The sequence below is a fragment of the Embiotoca jacksoni genome, unplaced genomic scaffold, assembly GCF_022577435.1.
Source record: "Embiotoca jacksoni isolate LCO1_2020_lvr unplaced genomic scaffold, fEmbJac1.0.p SCAF_31, whole genome shotgun sequence".
In the NCBI taxonomy this organism is placed as follows: domain Eukaryota; kingdom Metazoa; phylum Chordata; class Actinopteri; family Embiotocidae; genus Embiotoca; species Embiotoca jacksoni.
In genome coordinates, this window is record NW_027185383.1 from 3,316,047 (window position 1) to 3,332,670 (window position 16,624).

The 16,624-nt window shown below is 42.3% G+C and overlaps 1 protein-coding gene across 1 annotated transcript; it reads right to left on the reverse strand.

The window, feature by feature from the left end:
• Positions 1-55: 55 nt before the first annotated feature.
• xirp1 (xin actin binding repeat containing 1) lies at positions 56-6,292 on the reverse strand. Its single transcript, XM_069164510.1, has 4 exons — positions 6,250-6,292; positions 5,989-6,030; positions 578-5,041; positions 56-144 (listed from the first exon to the last, which is right to left on the reverse strand). The coding sequence occupies exons 3-4, from the start codon at positions 5,039-5,041 to the stop codon at positions 142-144; spliced, it is 4,467 nt and encodes a 1,488-aa protein (XP_069020611.1). The 5' UTR covers positions 5,989-6,030; positions 6,250-6,292; the 3' UTR covers positions 56-141.
• Between the last annotated feature and the right edge of the window lie 10,332 nt (positions 6,293-16,624).

Genomic DNA, 16,624 nt, shown 5'->3' on the forward strand with positions numbered 1-16,624 from the left:
GTTTCTGCTCCTGTTGTTTCTCAGTCTTTTGAGGGAGTGGAGGTGGAGTTACACTTTCAGAGCTGGGTGATTTAGGGTTTCCATTTGCTACAGGGTTGGGAGTTGAACTCTGTGTTGTAATGGCTGGTTGTCCTTCACAGGTTACTGAAATTGAAGGAGAATATTTTGTGTCAGATGGAGGCACAGACACTACAACACACTGTTTGTGAACAGTCTTGCTCCTCTCTGAACAAGACCTTCCTGAATTCCTGTATATCATTGCTGCTTTATAGTCTCCTTTAGACACATTTACACTAGATTTTTCAAGCGATTCCAGAGCCAGCTGCACATTACCTCTTACAATATTTTCTTTATCTAGGACCTTTTGCTCTGTCGCTGCACTCTGCAGAGATTTAATTGCTGCCTTTACATCTCCTCTGATAACTTCTTCTGTCTCATCTTCAGATGTCTGACCATTAAACTCGCATTTTACAAAAGGAGGCAATGATTCTGGGGAACAATTACTGACTATAACTGCACTTTGTTGACAAGCCTCAAAGGAAACACGGCTTTCCCGATCTTTCTCTGCTTCACTGACCTTTGGATTAGTCCTGATTTGCTGGCATCTCAAGGAGGACGAACATGTAGATTGTGCCAAAGTTGAAGAGCTTTCCTCCTGCACTGACACATTCAGGTTGTATATTTTTCCAGGGACAACGACCTCCCGCTCCATTTGCATGCTTTGCTTCTTAGCCATTTCAAGAGACTTTTTAGCTGCTTTCACATCTCCGGATACGATGACCTCCTTTTGTGCTTGGTTTCCTTCTACTTCAGGACCTTCAGCTGATAAGTCCATGTCATAGATAGTTCCAGGTTGAATGATTTCCCGCTCCACGCACATGCTCTGTTGCTTTGCTCGTTCTAATGATTGCATTGTCGCCTTGATGTCCCCAGCCACAATTTCCTCCTTTTCCACACTGACAGGTTGCTTTTCTGCAAGTTGTTGCTTTGCTGATGAGACATCTCCGGGTATTATTTCTTCTTTTGGAACACAGTTATCAACGCTGATGGAGCTCTCTGACGAAAACACTTTTTTGGCATTCTTTACATCCCCCGGCAAAACATCAGCAATCGTTCGCTCTACCTGCTCTTTTTGCAGGCAAAGGCTTCTCTTTGCTTCCCTCACTCCCCCCTGAATGGTTTCAATCTGCTCCTTAGCCAGAGAGTTGTCATCAACTTCACCTTCAGACGTCTCGGTATAAAGAGTCTTCAGGTAATGCAGTTCTCCTTTCTCAATGCAACTTTTGTACAAATTCACATTTCCCTTCTCATTCTCATCCACTCTACACGAGACTGCAGTCCTCTGACTGCTGGCAGTAGCTAACAGATTTCCAATTGTAGACTTTACATCTCCCCTCTCTGTGGCATGACTCTCGGTTTTGATCTCATAATTGCAGATGAGAGAATAAACCGACATCTCTGCGTGTCCCTCTGCCGTCTCTTGCATTATGATTCCCTTTTTCAAATTCTTTTCTTGAACGAGCATCTCCTCGATCATTTGGCCGATGTTCTGTACTCTTTGATCGCTCTCGATGTCAATAGAGGCAGTCGACTGGAAGACAGGAAGCTCTACGACTTCGGTGTTAACTTTTCCTTTTTCATGTTCTCTCAAAAGAGTAATTTGGGGTTTGAGGGTTGGTTTGAGCAAGAGCTGCAGCATGATGTTCCTGATGTTCCCCCCAAACACCTCCTCTTTCTGAATCTGCACACCTTCATTGCTGTCAAGCGTATATTTTGCCATGTTAACATTTCTACTCTCGTTTGCTTCTATTATGATGCCACTTGAGTAAACAAATGTCATTTGATACAAATATGAAAGGGTGTCAGCAACACTGTTGGCAGTGATTTTGTCCAGTGGAGTGGTCTCAAAGAGCCAGGTAGTGCATTTCACGTCAGCTTTTGGGATCTCCTCAACACCTTGCACGGAGGTATCTTCAAGCTCCTTAATCTTGTCCAGTGGCTGCGATTCAAACAGCCAGGTGCAGCGTTTCACATCGCCCTTCTGGCTGTCTTCCCTGTGGACTGTTTTCACAGGACTCTGCTCCTGAGGTTCCCCTTTCAGACTGTCAATGGTTTGATTCTCAAAGAGCCAGGTGGACGTCCTGACATCGCCTTGCTGGACATCAGTGACGCTAACCATTCGCACAAACTTCTCGCACGACCGCTCAGATTCAAATATCTGTTTATTGAGCTGCACATTAGTACTGCCAAAGTCTTCGCTGACCCTGACATGGGGCTCTTCTCGGCTGGTGAGGGAGTCCAGAGGTTGCGTCTCAAACTTCCATCTGGCTGATTTGACGTCTCCTGTCTTGACATCTTCTTGGGTGACAGCTCGGATCACATAAACTTCATTATCCGCCTTGATGGCATCGAGTGGTTTTGTCTCAAACATCCACCTCGCTCCTCTCACATCACCACTCTCTACCTCCTCTTTTTGTACGGTTGTCACCTCATGAAACTGTCCCTCTTTGTCTCTGATGGCATACAGCGGCAGGGACTCAAACATCATGGTGCTGGACTTCACGTCAACGTTGCTCACAGGCTGTTCCACCGAGACGGATTTCTGTTCAAGGGGTTCATCGTGGATTTTGTCCAGTGAGGAGGTTTCAAATATAAACTTTTTGTTCTGTACATCTCCACTCTCGAGAGCTTCGACGTTCTGCATATTTGCATCATCACTGTCTATGTTGATACGGTTCATGGGACAGTTCTCAAACATCCACGTAAATTTATGCACCGAACCTTTTTCAATGTGTTTGTCTTGGTTCTGCTCATCAGATGATGTCACGATTTCGGATCCTATTTCGTTGATGGATTGGGATTCAAAAAGTTCTTTGACGCGAGAGACATCTCCTGACTGAAAGTTGACCTGGCTGACGCATCTTAAATCTTGCTCTGAATTTGAATCCTTTCTGATTTTATCCAAGGTTTCTGTTTCAAAAAGATGTTTAACTGTTTGAACACCAATTTCTGATTTGGTAGAATCGTCTATGGTGCTGCAAAGCGTCAAATTATACTCATCACCATCTTTGATGCTATCTAGAGGCTGTGACTCAAAAAGCCAAGTCATTGACTTGACATCGGTTTTGTCAATGGCTTCTTTGTCTTTCACCTTTTCTGATTTGTCGTACAAAACGTCCATTGGTTGTGTCTCAAATAACCATTTACAGGTCTTGACGTCACCTTTACGAGGCTCCTCTTCCAAAGAAGCGCCCTGCTCTGTCTGATTGAACTTCGAATGGATCCCATCGATTGTCTGCGTTTCAAAAAGCCACTTTGCCATCTTGACGTCGCTCGTGGTGTCCTCCTGTCGGGTGATGCCCTTGATCACCTCAACATTTCCTTTTCCTTCTGCCAGCTGGTCTAAAGGCTTCGTCTCAAACATCCACTTGTAGTTTTTGACTTTCCCTTTGATGAATTCCTCTCGGCTGACTGTTGTAACTTTATGGAGGTTTCCGGAGCTGTCCTTAATTGCATACAAAGGAGTTGTCTCAAACATTGCTTTGTTACCTTTTACGTTACCGGCTGCAATCGCATTTTCCTCCTCAGTGATTTCCTCATCAGAATGAGCAATTTTGCTCAAAGGAATTGTTTCAAAAAGTTGTTTGAATCCCTTCACATCACCCTTTTCAGTCTCCTGCTCTTTTATTGAGGTGTTCTTTTGAATACTGCAGCTCTCAAATATTTGTTTTTTGCCTTTTACTTCTCCTTGTTCTTCAGCTGAAAGGGTTATTTTCTTCAGGCGCCCGACTTCATAGCTATCACTAAGCGCCTCCATGGGCTGAGTTTCAAACAGCCACAGAGAAGTCTTGACATTTCCCCCAACTATTTCTTCCTTTTCCAAAGACTTTTCTGCAGCATCTCCTTTTACTGCTGCCAAGGGTTGCATCTCAAAGAGCCTCCTTTTGTTGGTGACATCAGCCTCTCCTGTTTGCTCAGCCACTGTTCCTTGAAACTTGTCCACTTCCACGACCTCTTGTATCGTATCAAATGACTGAGTTTCAAACATCCACCTCTTTCGGTCGACACCTCCTCTGTGCCCCTCCTCCAGAGAAATACCCCGAATTATTTTCACCCCATCAGTTCCCTTATTAATCAGGTCCAAAGGCTGGGTTTCAAAAAGCCAACGGGCAGTGCTGATGTTGCTGCTGTTGATCTCCTCCCTGCAGATGGATTTAATCTCATGGATATTGCCACTGTTGTCTCTGATGGCACAGCAAGGTTCAGTCTGGAAGAGCTTCACGGTCTTCTGGACGTCTCCTTTCTGCTCCTGAAGCTCAGATTTCAGTTTTAGGAAGCTGTGGTCTTCGATGGAGTTGCAGCGTCCCAAGTCGCTCAGTGGTTTGGACTCAAAAAGCAGCCGAGTCCCTCTTACATCTCCAGGCTGGATGGGTTCTTTCAGCACCGCCTCAACCAGCTCACCCTCGTCAGTTTTTGACTTGTTGAGGGAATCCAAGGACTGGGTCTCAAACAACCATGTTGATGTCCTCACATCCCCTCTGACAGAGGTCTGTCTTTGAGCAGACATTTGTAGGGTGCTGTCAATGTGTTCAAACATCGAGGAGGTGCTTCTGACGTCTCCGCCTTTTAACTCCTCCTCTTCCAGCATCTTTTTGGTTGCATGAGGGTCTCCGATATTGTCCATAGTCAAGTTCTCAAAGATCCACCTCATCGACTGCACTTCACCCTGATAAGCTGCGTCCGCTGCCTGAGTGCTTTCTGACTGCACTGCCCTCAGTATCTCATCATCCACTGCGTCATCGAGACTTGCCCGTAGGTCTGGGTGGATGTGTTTAAAGAGCCTCTTCAGCTCACTCTTCTGCCGTTGCTGGTAGAACGTGGAGAAGGTTTCTTTAGGTGGAGGCACAGGGAGGCTGCTTAATGTTAGAGGCCCTTCGTAGTCAAGGGGTCTGGGTGGTACGGGAGGAGGTGGGGGGAGAGGCAGGTCATCTTCATCATGAGATGATTGTGAAACTGTGACTTTCCTAACTGCGTCAGCCATCTTGAAATAAGACAAAAACAGACAGGAGTAATATCATCAGGATCCAGCCATCAAAAACTGCATTAGTTAAGATACATGCAAATGTTAGAATCACATGCATTTAGCAAGAGAAGTCATACTTTACCTTCTTTAATGTTCGCTTGATGTTTTTCACCGCAAACCATCCTCTGTCACACCAGGGTTAACAAAACACTGCACAGCTGTTAGTAGGCAGACGTCACACAGACACCGAGTCTACTCTGTGTACACAGGTAGTCGATTTTATGTTTTAAGTTCTTCTTTTCTCTTCATGGAAACACTTTGGAATAAAGATTATACAGTACATACAGTGCAGTTTGTAAATCCTCTTCAGGGAAATATTTTTTTGTTTTGGGACTTGGCTCCTGGTTAAACATGATACCGGGAGTATGGGGGATAGTGTTGACTTTCAACATTAATTTAAACTTGCATTAACTTCTTTTTGGCCACTTAAGGGCAGTAGAAACAAAGATAAACACAACATTAATTTATTATCACATTTACTGGTGAAGCGGACTATGATTTTTAATTTCAGGTTTTATGAGAAATCTGCAATACTAATGCTAATGGGTATGTCCGTGTTTTGATTCTTAAATATTTTGAGGAACTGTCATGGCAACAACACTGTTCCTGTTTATGGATTGTACTTTACTATTTCAGGCAACACTGTTGGTTGTTTATGAAGAAATATCAAACCAAAAATACATGACTGGTAACTGTATTGTTTATACTGACAAGACTGTTGTATATGATTGAGTTTGGCTGTTGTGAATTTCTTTTATCTAAATTTTAAATGTAATTTAATGTTTCTGTTATGTCAAGAAGGTTTTCTGTGGTTTTGGTCATGCGTGTAAAGACTGAAACACACAGCACACAACAATAAGAAACCACATTGTGTTGTAAAGGAGGCTAAATGAACTATACAGTACCTTACTGCTTTTAGCCCTTGTTCTTGGAGTACCAATGACTTCCTGTTAAACAACAGAAAAAGTTTGATGTCAATCAGTTTGGCTCAGGTAACAATATTCTCTGTAAATATGTGTATTAGCATTGTGCTGCACACATTTAAAACATGCAGTAGATTTATTGTAAAATGTTGTTCCTTTTGTGACAGAGCACAGTGGTCGCTCCCTATTGAAGCTCTTGACCTCGGTGTGTGTGGAGGAATGAGAAGCATGTCAGGAACTCACTGGCTGTGTTGAGCCTCTTGTGGAGTCAAAAGCTGCTGCTCTTGACAGATAGAGAGCCGATCTGTCTCTCACTGAGGTGGAAGTAGATATCTTGTCTCTGCCTTGTCTTGTTGGGGAGCCCCCCTTGTTCAGTGATGGACTATATTTGTCATCTGCAACAACAGCAAAAACAGTTTGATGTTAAATTAATCTCAAATGTTTATCGAATTTGCTCAGTAAGACAACAATGGATTAATAGTGTTGGGACTCAGATGTATCTCAAAATAAAGAAAGCAGTGTGTCCAGTGTCAGCAACAACTTTAATGATAACACCATGTCAATATATTTTTAGCTACATTCACAGCGTCTCTATTTGTAGTGTTGATGGATTCTTTCTTATCACAGCTCCCCGTTCACTTGTGGAAGTTATTTCACTGGCATCAAGGCATGAAACTACATACAGGACGCTTCATTCTGCCAAAGAGACATTGTTACAAACAAGACATCTGGTACACAAGACGAGACAAACAGGCCCACACAGCCACAGGTGCTGCCTGAGACCCTCACCACACTGCATGCCATGGACTGACCATGACGCCCAAGAAAAAAAAGAAAAACAGCAACTGCTAGCTCAGCTGGAGTGACACAGATTGTTTGCACATTGTTTGCATGAGCTCTCTGCCAACAAACCGTCAACACCTGACCAAAAGAATGCAACTGCCTGAACCCGTAAAAAAACACAGAAATGATGTCAGCCGCGTAATTTCACCTGAAGTGAAAAAAAAAATGTAGAGCCCGACTGATACTAGATTATTGTGGCCGATGCCGATACTAAGAAGTAGACAAATCGATATTTCAACCGATTCTCTTAAGAGATATGTTGAATATACAGCACATTTAACAGTTTATTTTGCAATGATTCCTCAAATGTGGATATCAAAAGCTTTTAACACTCGTGACAAAGATATGTAATGGAGGCGCAATATTTTACTTTATCGTCGACACTGCATAAGTGCATTGAAACACTAAACTAGGAATTTGAAATGATAAATTACTATTAAAAACCCACACATGCAGAGAAATTATAAATACACCTCAAGCATTAATTTTGCATTATAGTCAGTAAAAAAAAAGTCCCAATATACACCGATACCAATATATTTGTGTCAATATTGGCGCAATAAATATATCAGTCGGTGCTCAAAAAAAAAAAAAGGCTTCAATTTGTTTGTATCAGCTGAAAACAATTGTATAATTTGTGTTGAGAATATGCTCCATGTGACAATTCACAAAATATTTCAACAACAACAGCATGGTGAACAATATGTTTAAAGGTCAACTGTGTGTTGCACAGGCCATCCAGCTGTAACTAATGGCTAGATTTAAACACACCTCCCCTTTTCACACACTAAGCCCTCACAGGACAAAAGGATGGACCGGCGAGCTGGCGCCTCTCACGAGTCTGGACTTAAAGCATTTTCATAGATGGGTGAGCAGACAGAATGAGGCAACCGAGCGCTGTGCATGTCCTCACCCACCAAACTGAGAGGTCAACTTCATCACTTACTGTCACTGTCTGTTCACAAACACTCGCATCAACAGCTGGTGAAATACTGATTTATAAAAGTCAGTATTTGTCTAATTAAAAGATACATTAAGCTTCATTGACTTTTTCCTGTCGTATACATGTTTCAGTGATTCCCACACTTTCACAGTCGTTTCTGCTGACGTCTCTTTGATCTGGGTTAAATCTCCAGGAATGAAGAGGAGCTATTAGCAGCACAGTAATGGGAGGGTGTTTTTGGGCTGCTGGCAGCTGTACAAATGATGGTGAAATGCAGCTGGTATTTGTTCTTCACCACCACCACCACCACCATCATCAGCTGTTGGCGATTGTAGCCACATTCACAGACTGTCATGAAAACCACACTATAAGGGCCCCAGACTCCTAAATAATCTGAATAGCTGCATTTTCACACAGAAAAATAAAAGTCTCGTTGAATCTTACTACTTTCATGACAGATGTCTTAATTCTTCTAGTTTATCATCACGTCTCTGAGAGAGAGAAGAAATCCATCTGATTGATGGTCCTCTCTGACCTCCCATTCCAGACATTTCTGAGGATAAGGAACTGAAAATTGATAGCCGCTTAAGACTTGATGAAAATGCCAAAAATACAGACCCAACACTTCAGTTTGTGACATTTAAAGCACTGATATCACTCATAAGGAGACAGGAACAAAATCAATTCTTTCTTCTTTTTTTTTTTTTTTTTTCGCAAAGTTGCAAATTAAAAACAATTATGATATACTTTTGATCCATGTAACTAATATATGAAAAACCTTGTCTAAAAAAATTTATCATTTACACACCGGTCCAATGTTAAACTTAATATTTTGTAGTACTGTTTGGCTGAAATAAAAGTTAAGAGCATCCACATTCAGTCTGCCCTACAGATTGAAATCATATAAGAGAGAATAAAGAATTATACTTTTAAATATTGTGTATATTTGTCATTATTATACAGTGGTACTGTAATTTTATCTACACATTCGCATCATTTTCCTCCACTTGAAATAAGTTCATATTACTTACTAAATTACCATCCAGCGTTGTTGTGCCTGTCCTGTCCCCGTGTCTCTTCGCTGTGTTGAATAATTGTCTACTTTAAGGCCCCTGTGATGTGTGCTCCAGCCTGTCTCTCTGTGACTGAACTCTTTCTAGTCCTGTGGCCTTGGTGGCAGCTGATTTTTATCAGAGCCCGCAGTCCCAGTGGAAGACTTTGGCTATTTTGGGATGGTGAGCTGGCTGCTGCTGCTGCTACCCGCCTGAGTCAATCACCTCTGTTAGTCACTAAAAGACTGGGGCACCCCTCCACCTCCCATTCCCATGGCTACATTGTCACCCACTATAACGGGCCCTGGGTGGGACCAATAGTATGTGTGTCACTGGGAGCTCGGTGAGCAACTTAATAAAAAAAAACATATAGGAACACATAGAAGGTCCTATTTTGGTAAAGTAAAAAATAGGCTTATAAGGCTTCTATACTTCACACTGGTATGTCACATATATTCCTATAGTCGACCTTACGGTCATTGTGTAGCTGAAATTTTTTTAAATATTATTATTTTGAAATGTACACTATGTCTGGAGATGTCCACTCACATTCCTGTCTGTCTCTTACTCACACCAGAAAACATTACCAGGTAAAAACGTCCATATGCTGAAGCAGTTCCAGGACTGAGAGGTCATGGTCTGCGTCACAGTCAGAGCCGTCAGCGACAGTCTCACTCCTATCTTAAGCATGTGTGCCGAACACATAGTTATGCATTTACACCACAACATCCTTGTCTTTATTTAGCTTTTTCTTCCCACCACCGAACAGTTACTGCTTCCCAAACTCTGTCAGGATTTACATGGTGACACTTAAAACAATGGAGGTCTTAGTCCTGACATGTTTGCTCCTTGGAAAATTAAAATAGACTTGTTTGATATGATGGATAGAGAATGTGGATGCTCGAGTATTGTTGTTTGACACTCTGATTAATGTGCCTACATTCATATTTCAAAGACCTGGCAGCAACAGATACATGAAACTGAAGTGTTTGTCTTTTAAAGTGAGGACTATATACGACCACATGGCTTTGAGGACACTATGACCTCGATCCCATCTGCCTCCTCATATGTCATGGATGATAAACATGAAATTAAATGCCACTGCTCACCGTGTGAGTATTTGGACGCTCTGTCGTAACACTCTGGGAGCCCATTGGCAGCCTTTCCTTTTTCTGACTGGGTGGTTCTCTGTGGATCAAAAATATTTAGTGTTATCAAGTGGATTCATACAACACACTGGTTTGATATTTTGGGAAGTGCAGACATTGGGTTTCTTGACAAAAGTGGAATGAGAAGATCGATACCATTTTCATGTCTATGCAGTACAAACAAAATATATCGGTGTGCTTTAGAGTTACAGGTCGGCACATCTTTAATTTCACCTTCATAGAAACAGGCCAACGGCCAGCACACTGTGGATCTAAAGCACAGACACGAGAGTCCCTTTTCATAACGTGTGGTTGTTATCACACAGTGAAGGTATGAGTGTTTCGTTATTATCTACTGCCATGTTGTATATGTTATCAAATGAAGTGTTAACTGAAGCGTTTAACATCTTTGCCGCGAGGTGTGGGAAGCGAGGACCAGCACCAGCAGACAAAGTGTGTAAATACACCCATCAGTCCACTAGAGGATGCTGTGTCAGTGTCACGTTTTGCCTCACCTGGGCTTGAAAAGTACAAGCATGTGTAACTGGGGTTGAAGAGGGACGTCATGAATTGGAGTACAAAGAGAGGATAGTTGGATGGAACAAACACAGGAATTTTACTTGGATGATTTAAGTTTGAGTCCTTCAGAAAACATAAGTTACGATGGATCTGTACGAAGTAATGTAAGTAAGTTACATACATGTACATAATGTATTGGTAACTTACATGATTTATGTAGTGTTACATAAATTACTTATTTCAACCCTAACCAAGATCGTTTCCTAAAGCTAATCACATGGTTTTGATGCCTAAACCTAAGGCATTTCACTTTTCAAGCCTCTCCGTGGTAAAACGTGACGCTGACACGGTATCCTCTAGTGGACTGACGGGTGTATTACACGCTTTATCATGATATGAGGTTGGCACCAGGGCAAGCTAAGTGCCAGCTGGCTAAAACATAGGTCTGACTTTGCAGCAGAACACTGGCGATTAAAAACTTTCAAGCAGCTGGATGACCTGTGTTATGTAATGTTGCATTGCATGTAACTAGTTTGTCTTGATATACATTGTGATTTCTTATGCGTAAAACAGTGCTCATACCCGAGTAGCTCCGCCCGTCACGTGAGTGTTGTGATTTCCCCTGTCCTGCAGAGGGCGGTCTCTCCCTGTTTTACCGCCAGCAGCGGACATAGCGTTCAGCTGAGGGCTGCTGCTGAAGCTCTGCTGCCTGGTAGTTTTGGACTCAAACAGGGCGCACAGAGCTCTGGTGCCAGAGGCAGGGGTCTGCCGCTGAGGGAGACACTCCATGGAGCGAGTCCTGGACAGATTAGAGCTTCCTCTTGACCCCCAGAGGTTCCCATTCTCCCTGCTGTCCTGCATCCAGCAGCTGTCCACACAGCTCTCTGACAGCTGAAGACAGAAGATGATTTTTAACGTTTTATTTATTATTATTTTAATAGCTCTTACATTGAATCAGTAACACAGACTTGGTTTTACTACCTCAAGGCTTTGCTCTGCTTTTCCATAACTCCTTAGGTCAGCACAGCTTTGGTAACTGTTACAACAAAAGAAATGACACATTTCTTAGAGATGACCCTTGAGCCGAAGATCAGCTGGGTTGTAGTGAGAAGCTCTGAGTGCAAATACATGCATGAAATGAATGCAGTGCATGGCAGGGGAACACCAAGCACACTCAAAAAAACTCTGCAAGTAAATTTAAATCATATATACTGTACATGTGTATAATGTTATTATTGTGCAGAACTTACTGTTGCACCAGCTGAGAGACCGACTTTCTGTCCCAGCGGGTAAGAGCTGGCATGACCCTTTCCTGACCCCCGGAAAGACTTTTCAGGGACTGGGTCTTCCTCAGGCCAAATACCTCCATAGCAGTCCCTCAAAGAAAAACTACAAAAATAGAAGAGGTATAAGATTTGTGGTGCTAAAGTGGCAAGATTTCTGCTCACCAAACTAAAATTTCAAATAGCAAAATGTGGTGAATAGAAGAGATCAAATCTCCAAATACTTTTCTTTAATTAATTATTAGAATGTAAAATCATCTATTATTCAACCACAGAGATGAGATTTAACTTCATTTGAGTTATGTTATACAACAGACTGCGACACTGACAGTCATATGACTCTGTTAATGTTTAAGAACACCTGCACTCTGGTGGCAAACCCACATGTATGCATGAAGATAACTGAGTTGTTGTACAGTTAATATACTGTTCTCAAAAGCCATGCACTACTTTCAATAAAGAAAAAGATACACCTTCATTTTAACAGAGATATTTAAATTAGACTTTATTTTCTATAAAACTCACATAAAAGCCATGCAGTTCTATGAGCTACAAAGTATACCACAGCTCAATAGCATAATTTCAAAATAATCTTGTTCTGTCAGAAAAATCAAATGAATATTTGACTCCATACCTGAGGAGGAGAAGAAGAAGTCAGCCATGCATCTGTCTTTCTGCCTGACTTGTGGTTTAGGAACAACACTCACAAGACACAGCAATTTCCGGTGGCCAAAGTCCTTCAGCACCTTGTGATTCAAGGCTTCCGGATATGAGATTTGCCACCATAACATCACCTGATAAATTCGTCTCATAGAGCAATAAAACAAAAGACTGTAAGAAGGGGCATGTGTACAAATGAAATCATCCATTTTGCAAAAGTTTGTCTTTATTATGCAAAATGCATTCTCCACATCTCTGTTTCCATAAATGTATCATATTAGTTCAGTTTTGGTGTTTCAATACTAAACACAGTGCTGACAGTGTGAGGCATTAAAAAAAGAGCAGACCTGTGTGTACTATGACAGCTGGTCCAGTCAGATGTCAGTTTTGAAATGCCTGACATAGCTGCTCTGCTACTGTATCTCATTCCAAAACTCAGAGCAGCAGCATTTTATCTGCACCTCACATGCCACTTTACTACTGCAGCAGGAGTCACATTCATTCACCTCACGTGCCATCATTCCTCAATGTGGTAAAACAGATGATGACGTGTGAAGTTGCGACTACTGTTCTGCTGATACAGACCATGACCAAAGCACCAGAAGAGCTCACAGTGCATGGACATCAACTTGTTAATGATTACAGTCTGCTGGCACTCAAAGGGTGGATTTACAATTCTACCAACCTGTTGCCTCATTTTTATATGCAATAAGTGGAGGGGAACTTTTTATTTTACAGTGATGTGTCATAAAGTTAAACCTACCGGAGAATGATTCTGTGAGTGTCTGAAAAGATCGATTGTTGTGTTTGATCGTGGGAAATGTGATCTCGCCTGCTGCACCATACATCTATGTTAAGTCCAAGCGGCAGCCAACCCATTGGTTTGTGAATGGCCATTATGAAGCTTTGAGTTAGAATTTTGGCCGTTGTCATTTTTGTAGTTCGGAGTGGTTTGGAGCAGGAAGTGACCATATTTGGGCGAGCTGGTAGGGAGAAAGCAATGGATCTGAGTGGATCTGATTGGGAACCCTAGGAAACTATGCCCTGCCCATCTTTCACAGAAACCTGACTGCATCAGAGGCATGTCAATCAAACAGACACACCCCCCCCAAAAAACATGCCTTTTTGAGGCCTAATAGCTAATTAAATACAGGATCATTTTCAGATGGACCACTGGAAAACCACTTAAAAGGAGTAACTTTAGCAAATGACACCAAAATGACTGGTAGAAAAATTTTATTGACTTTGTATTTCAGGAATGAAGTTGAATGGGAGTCTATGGAGCTAGAGTCTTTTTGGAGCTAACACCTAGTGGCCCTCTGTGGTATTGCAGTTTAAGATTTTTCAACATCGGCCTTATTTTACAGATTCGGAAGCTACGTCCACTTTTATATATAGTTTATGGTTAAGCCCCTGTTAAAGGAGCAGTAAGTGAAACCTGCATTTTGGTTAACTTCCTGCCTGTTTTTGTAGTAGCTCTTCCCTCCTTCCTCCTCACATCACAGTGACGTCACCACATTAATATGCAGAGGTCTTTGCCACCGCACTTTACATGATATTATTAAATCAAGTTTCATTTCTCTGTCAACCACTTGGTTGTAAAGTTAACTAAGTTAGTTTTCTGCTATAATGAAGCACATATAACTGTTCATATTAGCTACCAAGCCAACAACAAGTTTTGCTGCCATCATTACTCAGCAGCTAAAGTCTGCCACTAAAGAGGAGCATCCAGGCAATTATTAACTCATTTTAGCCACCAGGGTAAAAACAGATGAAATAGTTGGGAGTTACAAGGCCTGCAGGCGACCTCCAGTGGAGAAAGGGGGTTCATTCAATGTCTCATGGACACACACACACACACACACACACACACACACAGAAAACACCATTGATGTCACCTACTATCATCTAGACACCAGGAGAGGGCGCCAACGTCCTCCCCTTTTCAGTAAATGCGGTTAAAGGGCACCATGTCTGCTTGTTGACAGATCATTGTTGTCATGATTTTACTGTTTGTCATGTTCACGTGTGGCTATAAATGGCACCTGTTTGCAAGACTAAAGAACTGTTTAACTTTATGTGTGTTCACACACACACACACACACACACACACACACACACACACACACACACACACACACACACACACACACACACACATCTTATGCATCTCTAAAGTATCCAATGCGCTTTAGTGCTTTGTACAAACACGTGACTACATGACAAGAAACGGTGGAGTCAGAAATCACTGAGAAGTAAGAAGCCCATGCTCTGTGGTTGTGTTGTCAGCATTAATGCATGTGTTTTGCCAGCTGCAGAGGAAGACGAGGGAGGTAATCAGTGAGGGATTGAGTATGTTGGGGAGGGAAGGGGGGAGTCAGACCGTCTCACACACATGGTTCCACAGAACACTTCGTACTGGCCCTGACAGCTGAGAACAGAGCAGGTCTCCTTCCTCCTGCTGCTGCATGCTCCTGCGAAAGCCTCACATGGAGCCACATGTGACAGCCAACACCAACAGCAGAGAACAGTGTGCTGGAGCTCACGAGCACCGCAGCTCCCCGTGCAGGGCTGACAGCCAGGCGCGCTCAGCCGTGACGACATGAGCACAGGAACACACACTTCATGCACTCACACAACTTTGATAGTCTGTAATTGTGAATTTATAATGAAACTTCCACAACAGAGACATGGAGACATACATGTCTGCTCAGTGGTGCATTTCATTATGTTCCCTGCTGTAAAACGCCTGGTGGGTCCACGTTGCATCACACAGGCGAGGTTGTAGGCTCCTAAGAAAGGTCACTGCAGCTCCCTCGTTGACAACAGGCTCATTGTGGAAGAGGGAACGTCAGAGCTAATCATACAGCTGCTTTGCTGTTACAGCTTGAGCTGCTCACATGCAGCTACAGATAAGATCACTTCTGTTGAAAACTGTAGTTGTGTAACCTACTTTGCACTCTGGTTTTCTGCTTTAGTTGCTTTTGCAACAATACTGTATTATCACAGCTGCTGTGCTAACGTAATGTCAGTGAAGGCTTTGCAGTTCATCTTAGTACATACATACATCATTTTTATATAAACTTTTCAGCCCACATGTTGCACAGAGAGAAACTAAGCTCCAAGTTGTTGTAGCCCCACTCTCTTGAAGAGATAATATAGCACCCCTGGACCATCCCCAAGTTTGGGCTGTAGTACACTTGGGACACAGCCAGAACCTGCCATTAGAGAGTCACAGGAAGCTCTCCGGTGTCACCCACGGACCTGATACCAGTGCTCACACAAAAGGATGGCAGTTGACACGTCACTTAATGTGTCACCATGGTGAGATTTTACCCACAGTCTTCATCTGATGGCATTTGTAGGCAGTGAGAGTTTCATTCCTTTACTAGAAGTTTGTAACACAGCTGAGTTTGATGGTCCCTGCGTGGGTTTTCTCTTGGTACTCTGGCTTCCTCCCACATCCAAAGACATGCATGCGAGGTTGATTGGTGATTCTAAATTGCTTGTGGGTGTTAATTTTAGTGTGTATCTGTTTTATCTCTGTCTCCCTGTGATGGACCGTCAACCTGTACAGGGTTTTGGAGCAGTTTTAGTTATTTCCGTTATTTCTGTCCATGCTGTTTTTCAGCTTTGTTTAGTGCTACTTCTAACTGGCTCCAGCTGCTGGTTAGTGGAGCCTTGGACTAATTTATTTACCATTACATGTGTCCATACAGTGTTGCTAAAACTACCAGACTCAAAAAGATGAACTATGGCAGACCTAAAGTCAGTCAGCAACATTACAGCCCCTGTTTTCTTCTGTTTATTATCAGGAAACATCATCCTTTGCTGCATTTGTGATTCAGTATTTGAGGAAGTAATTGGTTTAGTTACACTGCAAGGAATCATATTGTTACACTTATCTTTATTGGTTTTGTATACGTATTTTGCATCCTCCACGAGGGAGTGATAAAAACCCTGTGAGTGTTTGTGCTCGTTTTCCCAGCACTGTCAATAAAACTGATCAAACCACACCCACAAAGGTCTGATAAAGAGTTTTCAACTCTTCATCAACAACAATATATCTATTTTTAACTTTAGCTTGTTGCTAATTCAGTCCCGACAATTTAATGATATTAATATTGCTCGAGAATTGACACCAAATTTAGTCACTGAAAGTTTAAAATT

Excerpts from the sequence above, each read along its gene's own strand:
- xirp1 (XM_069164510.1), bottom strand. The coding sequence starts at position 5,041 with ATGGCTGACGCAGTTAGGAAAGTCACAGTTTCACAATCATCTCATGAT.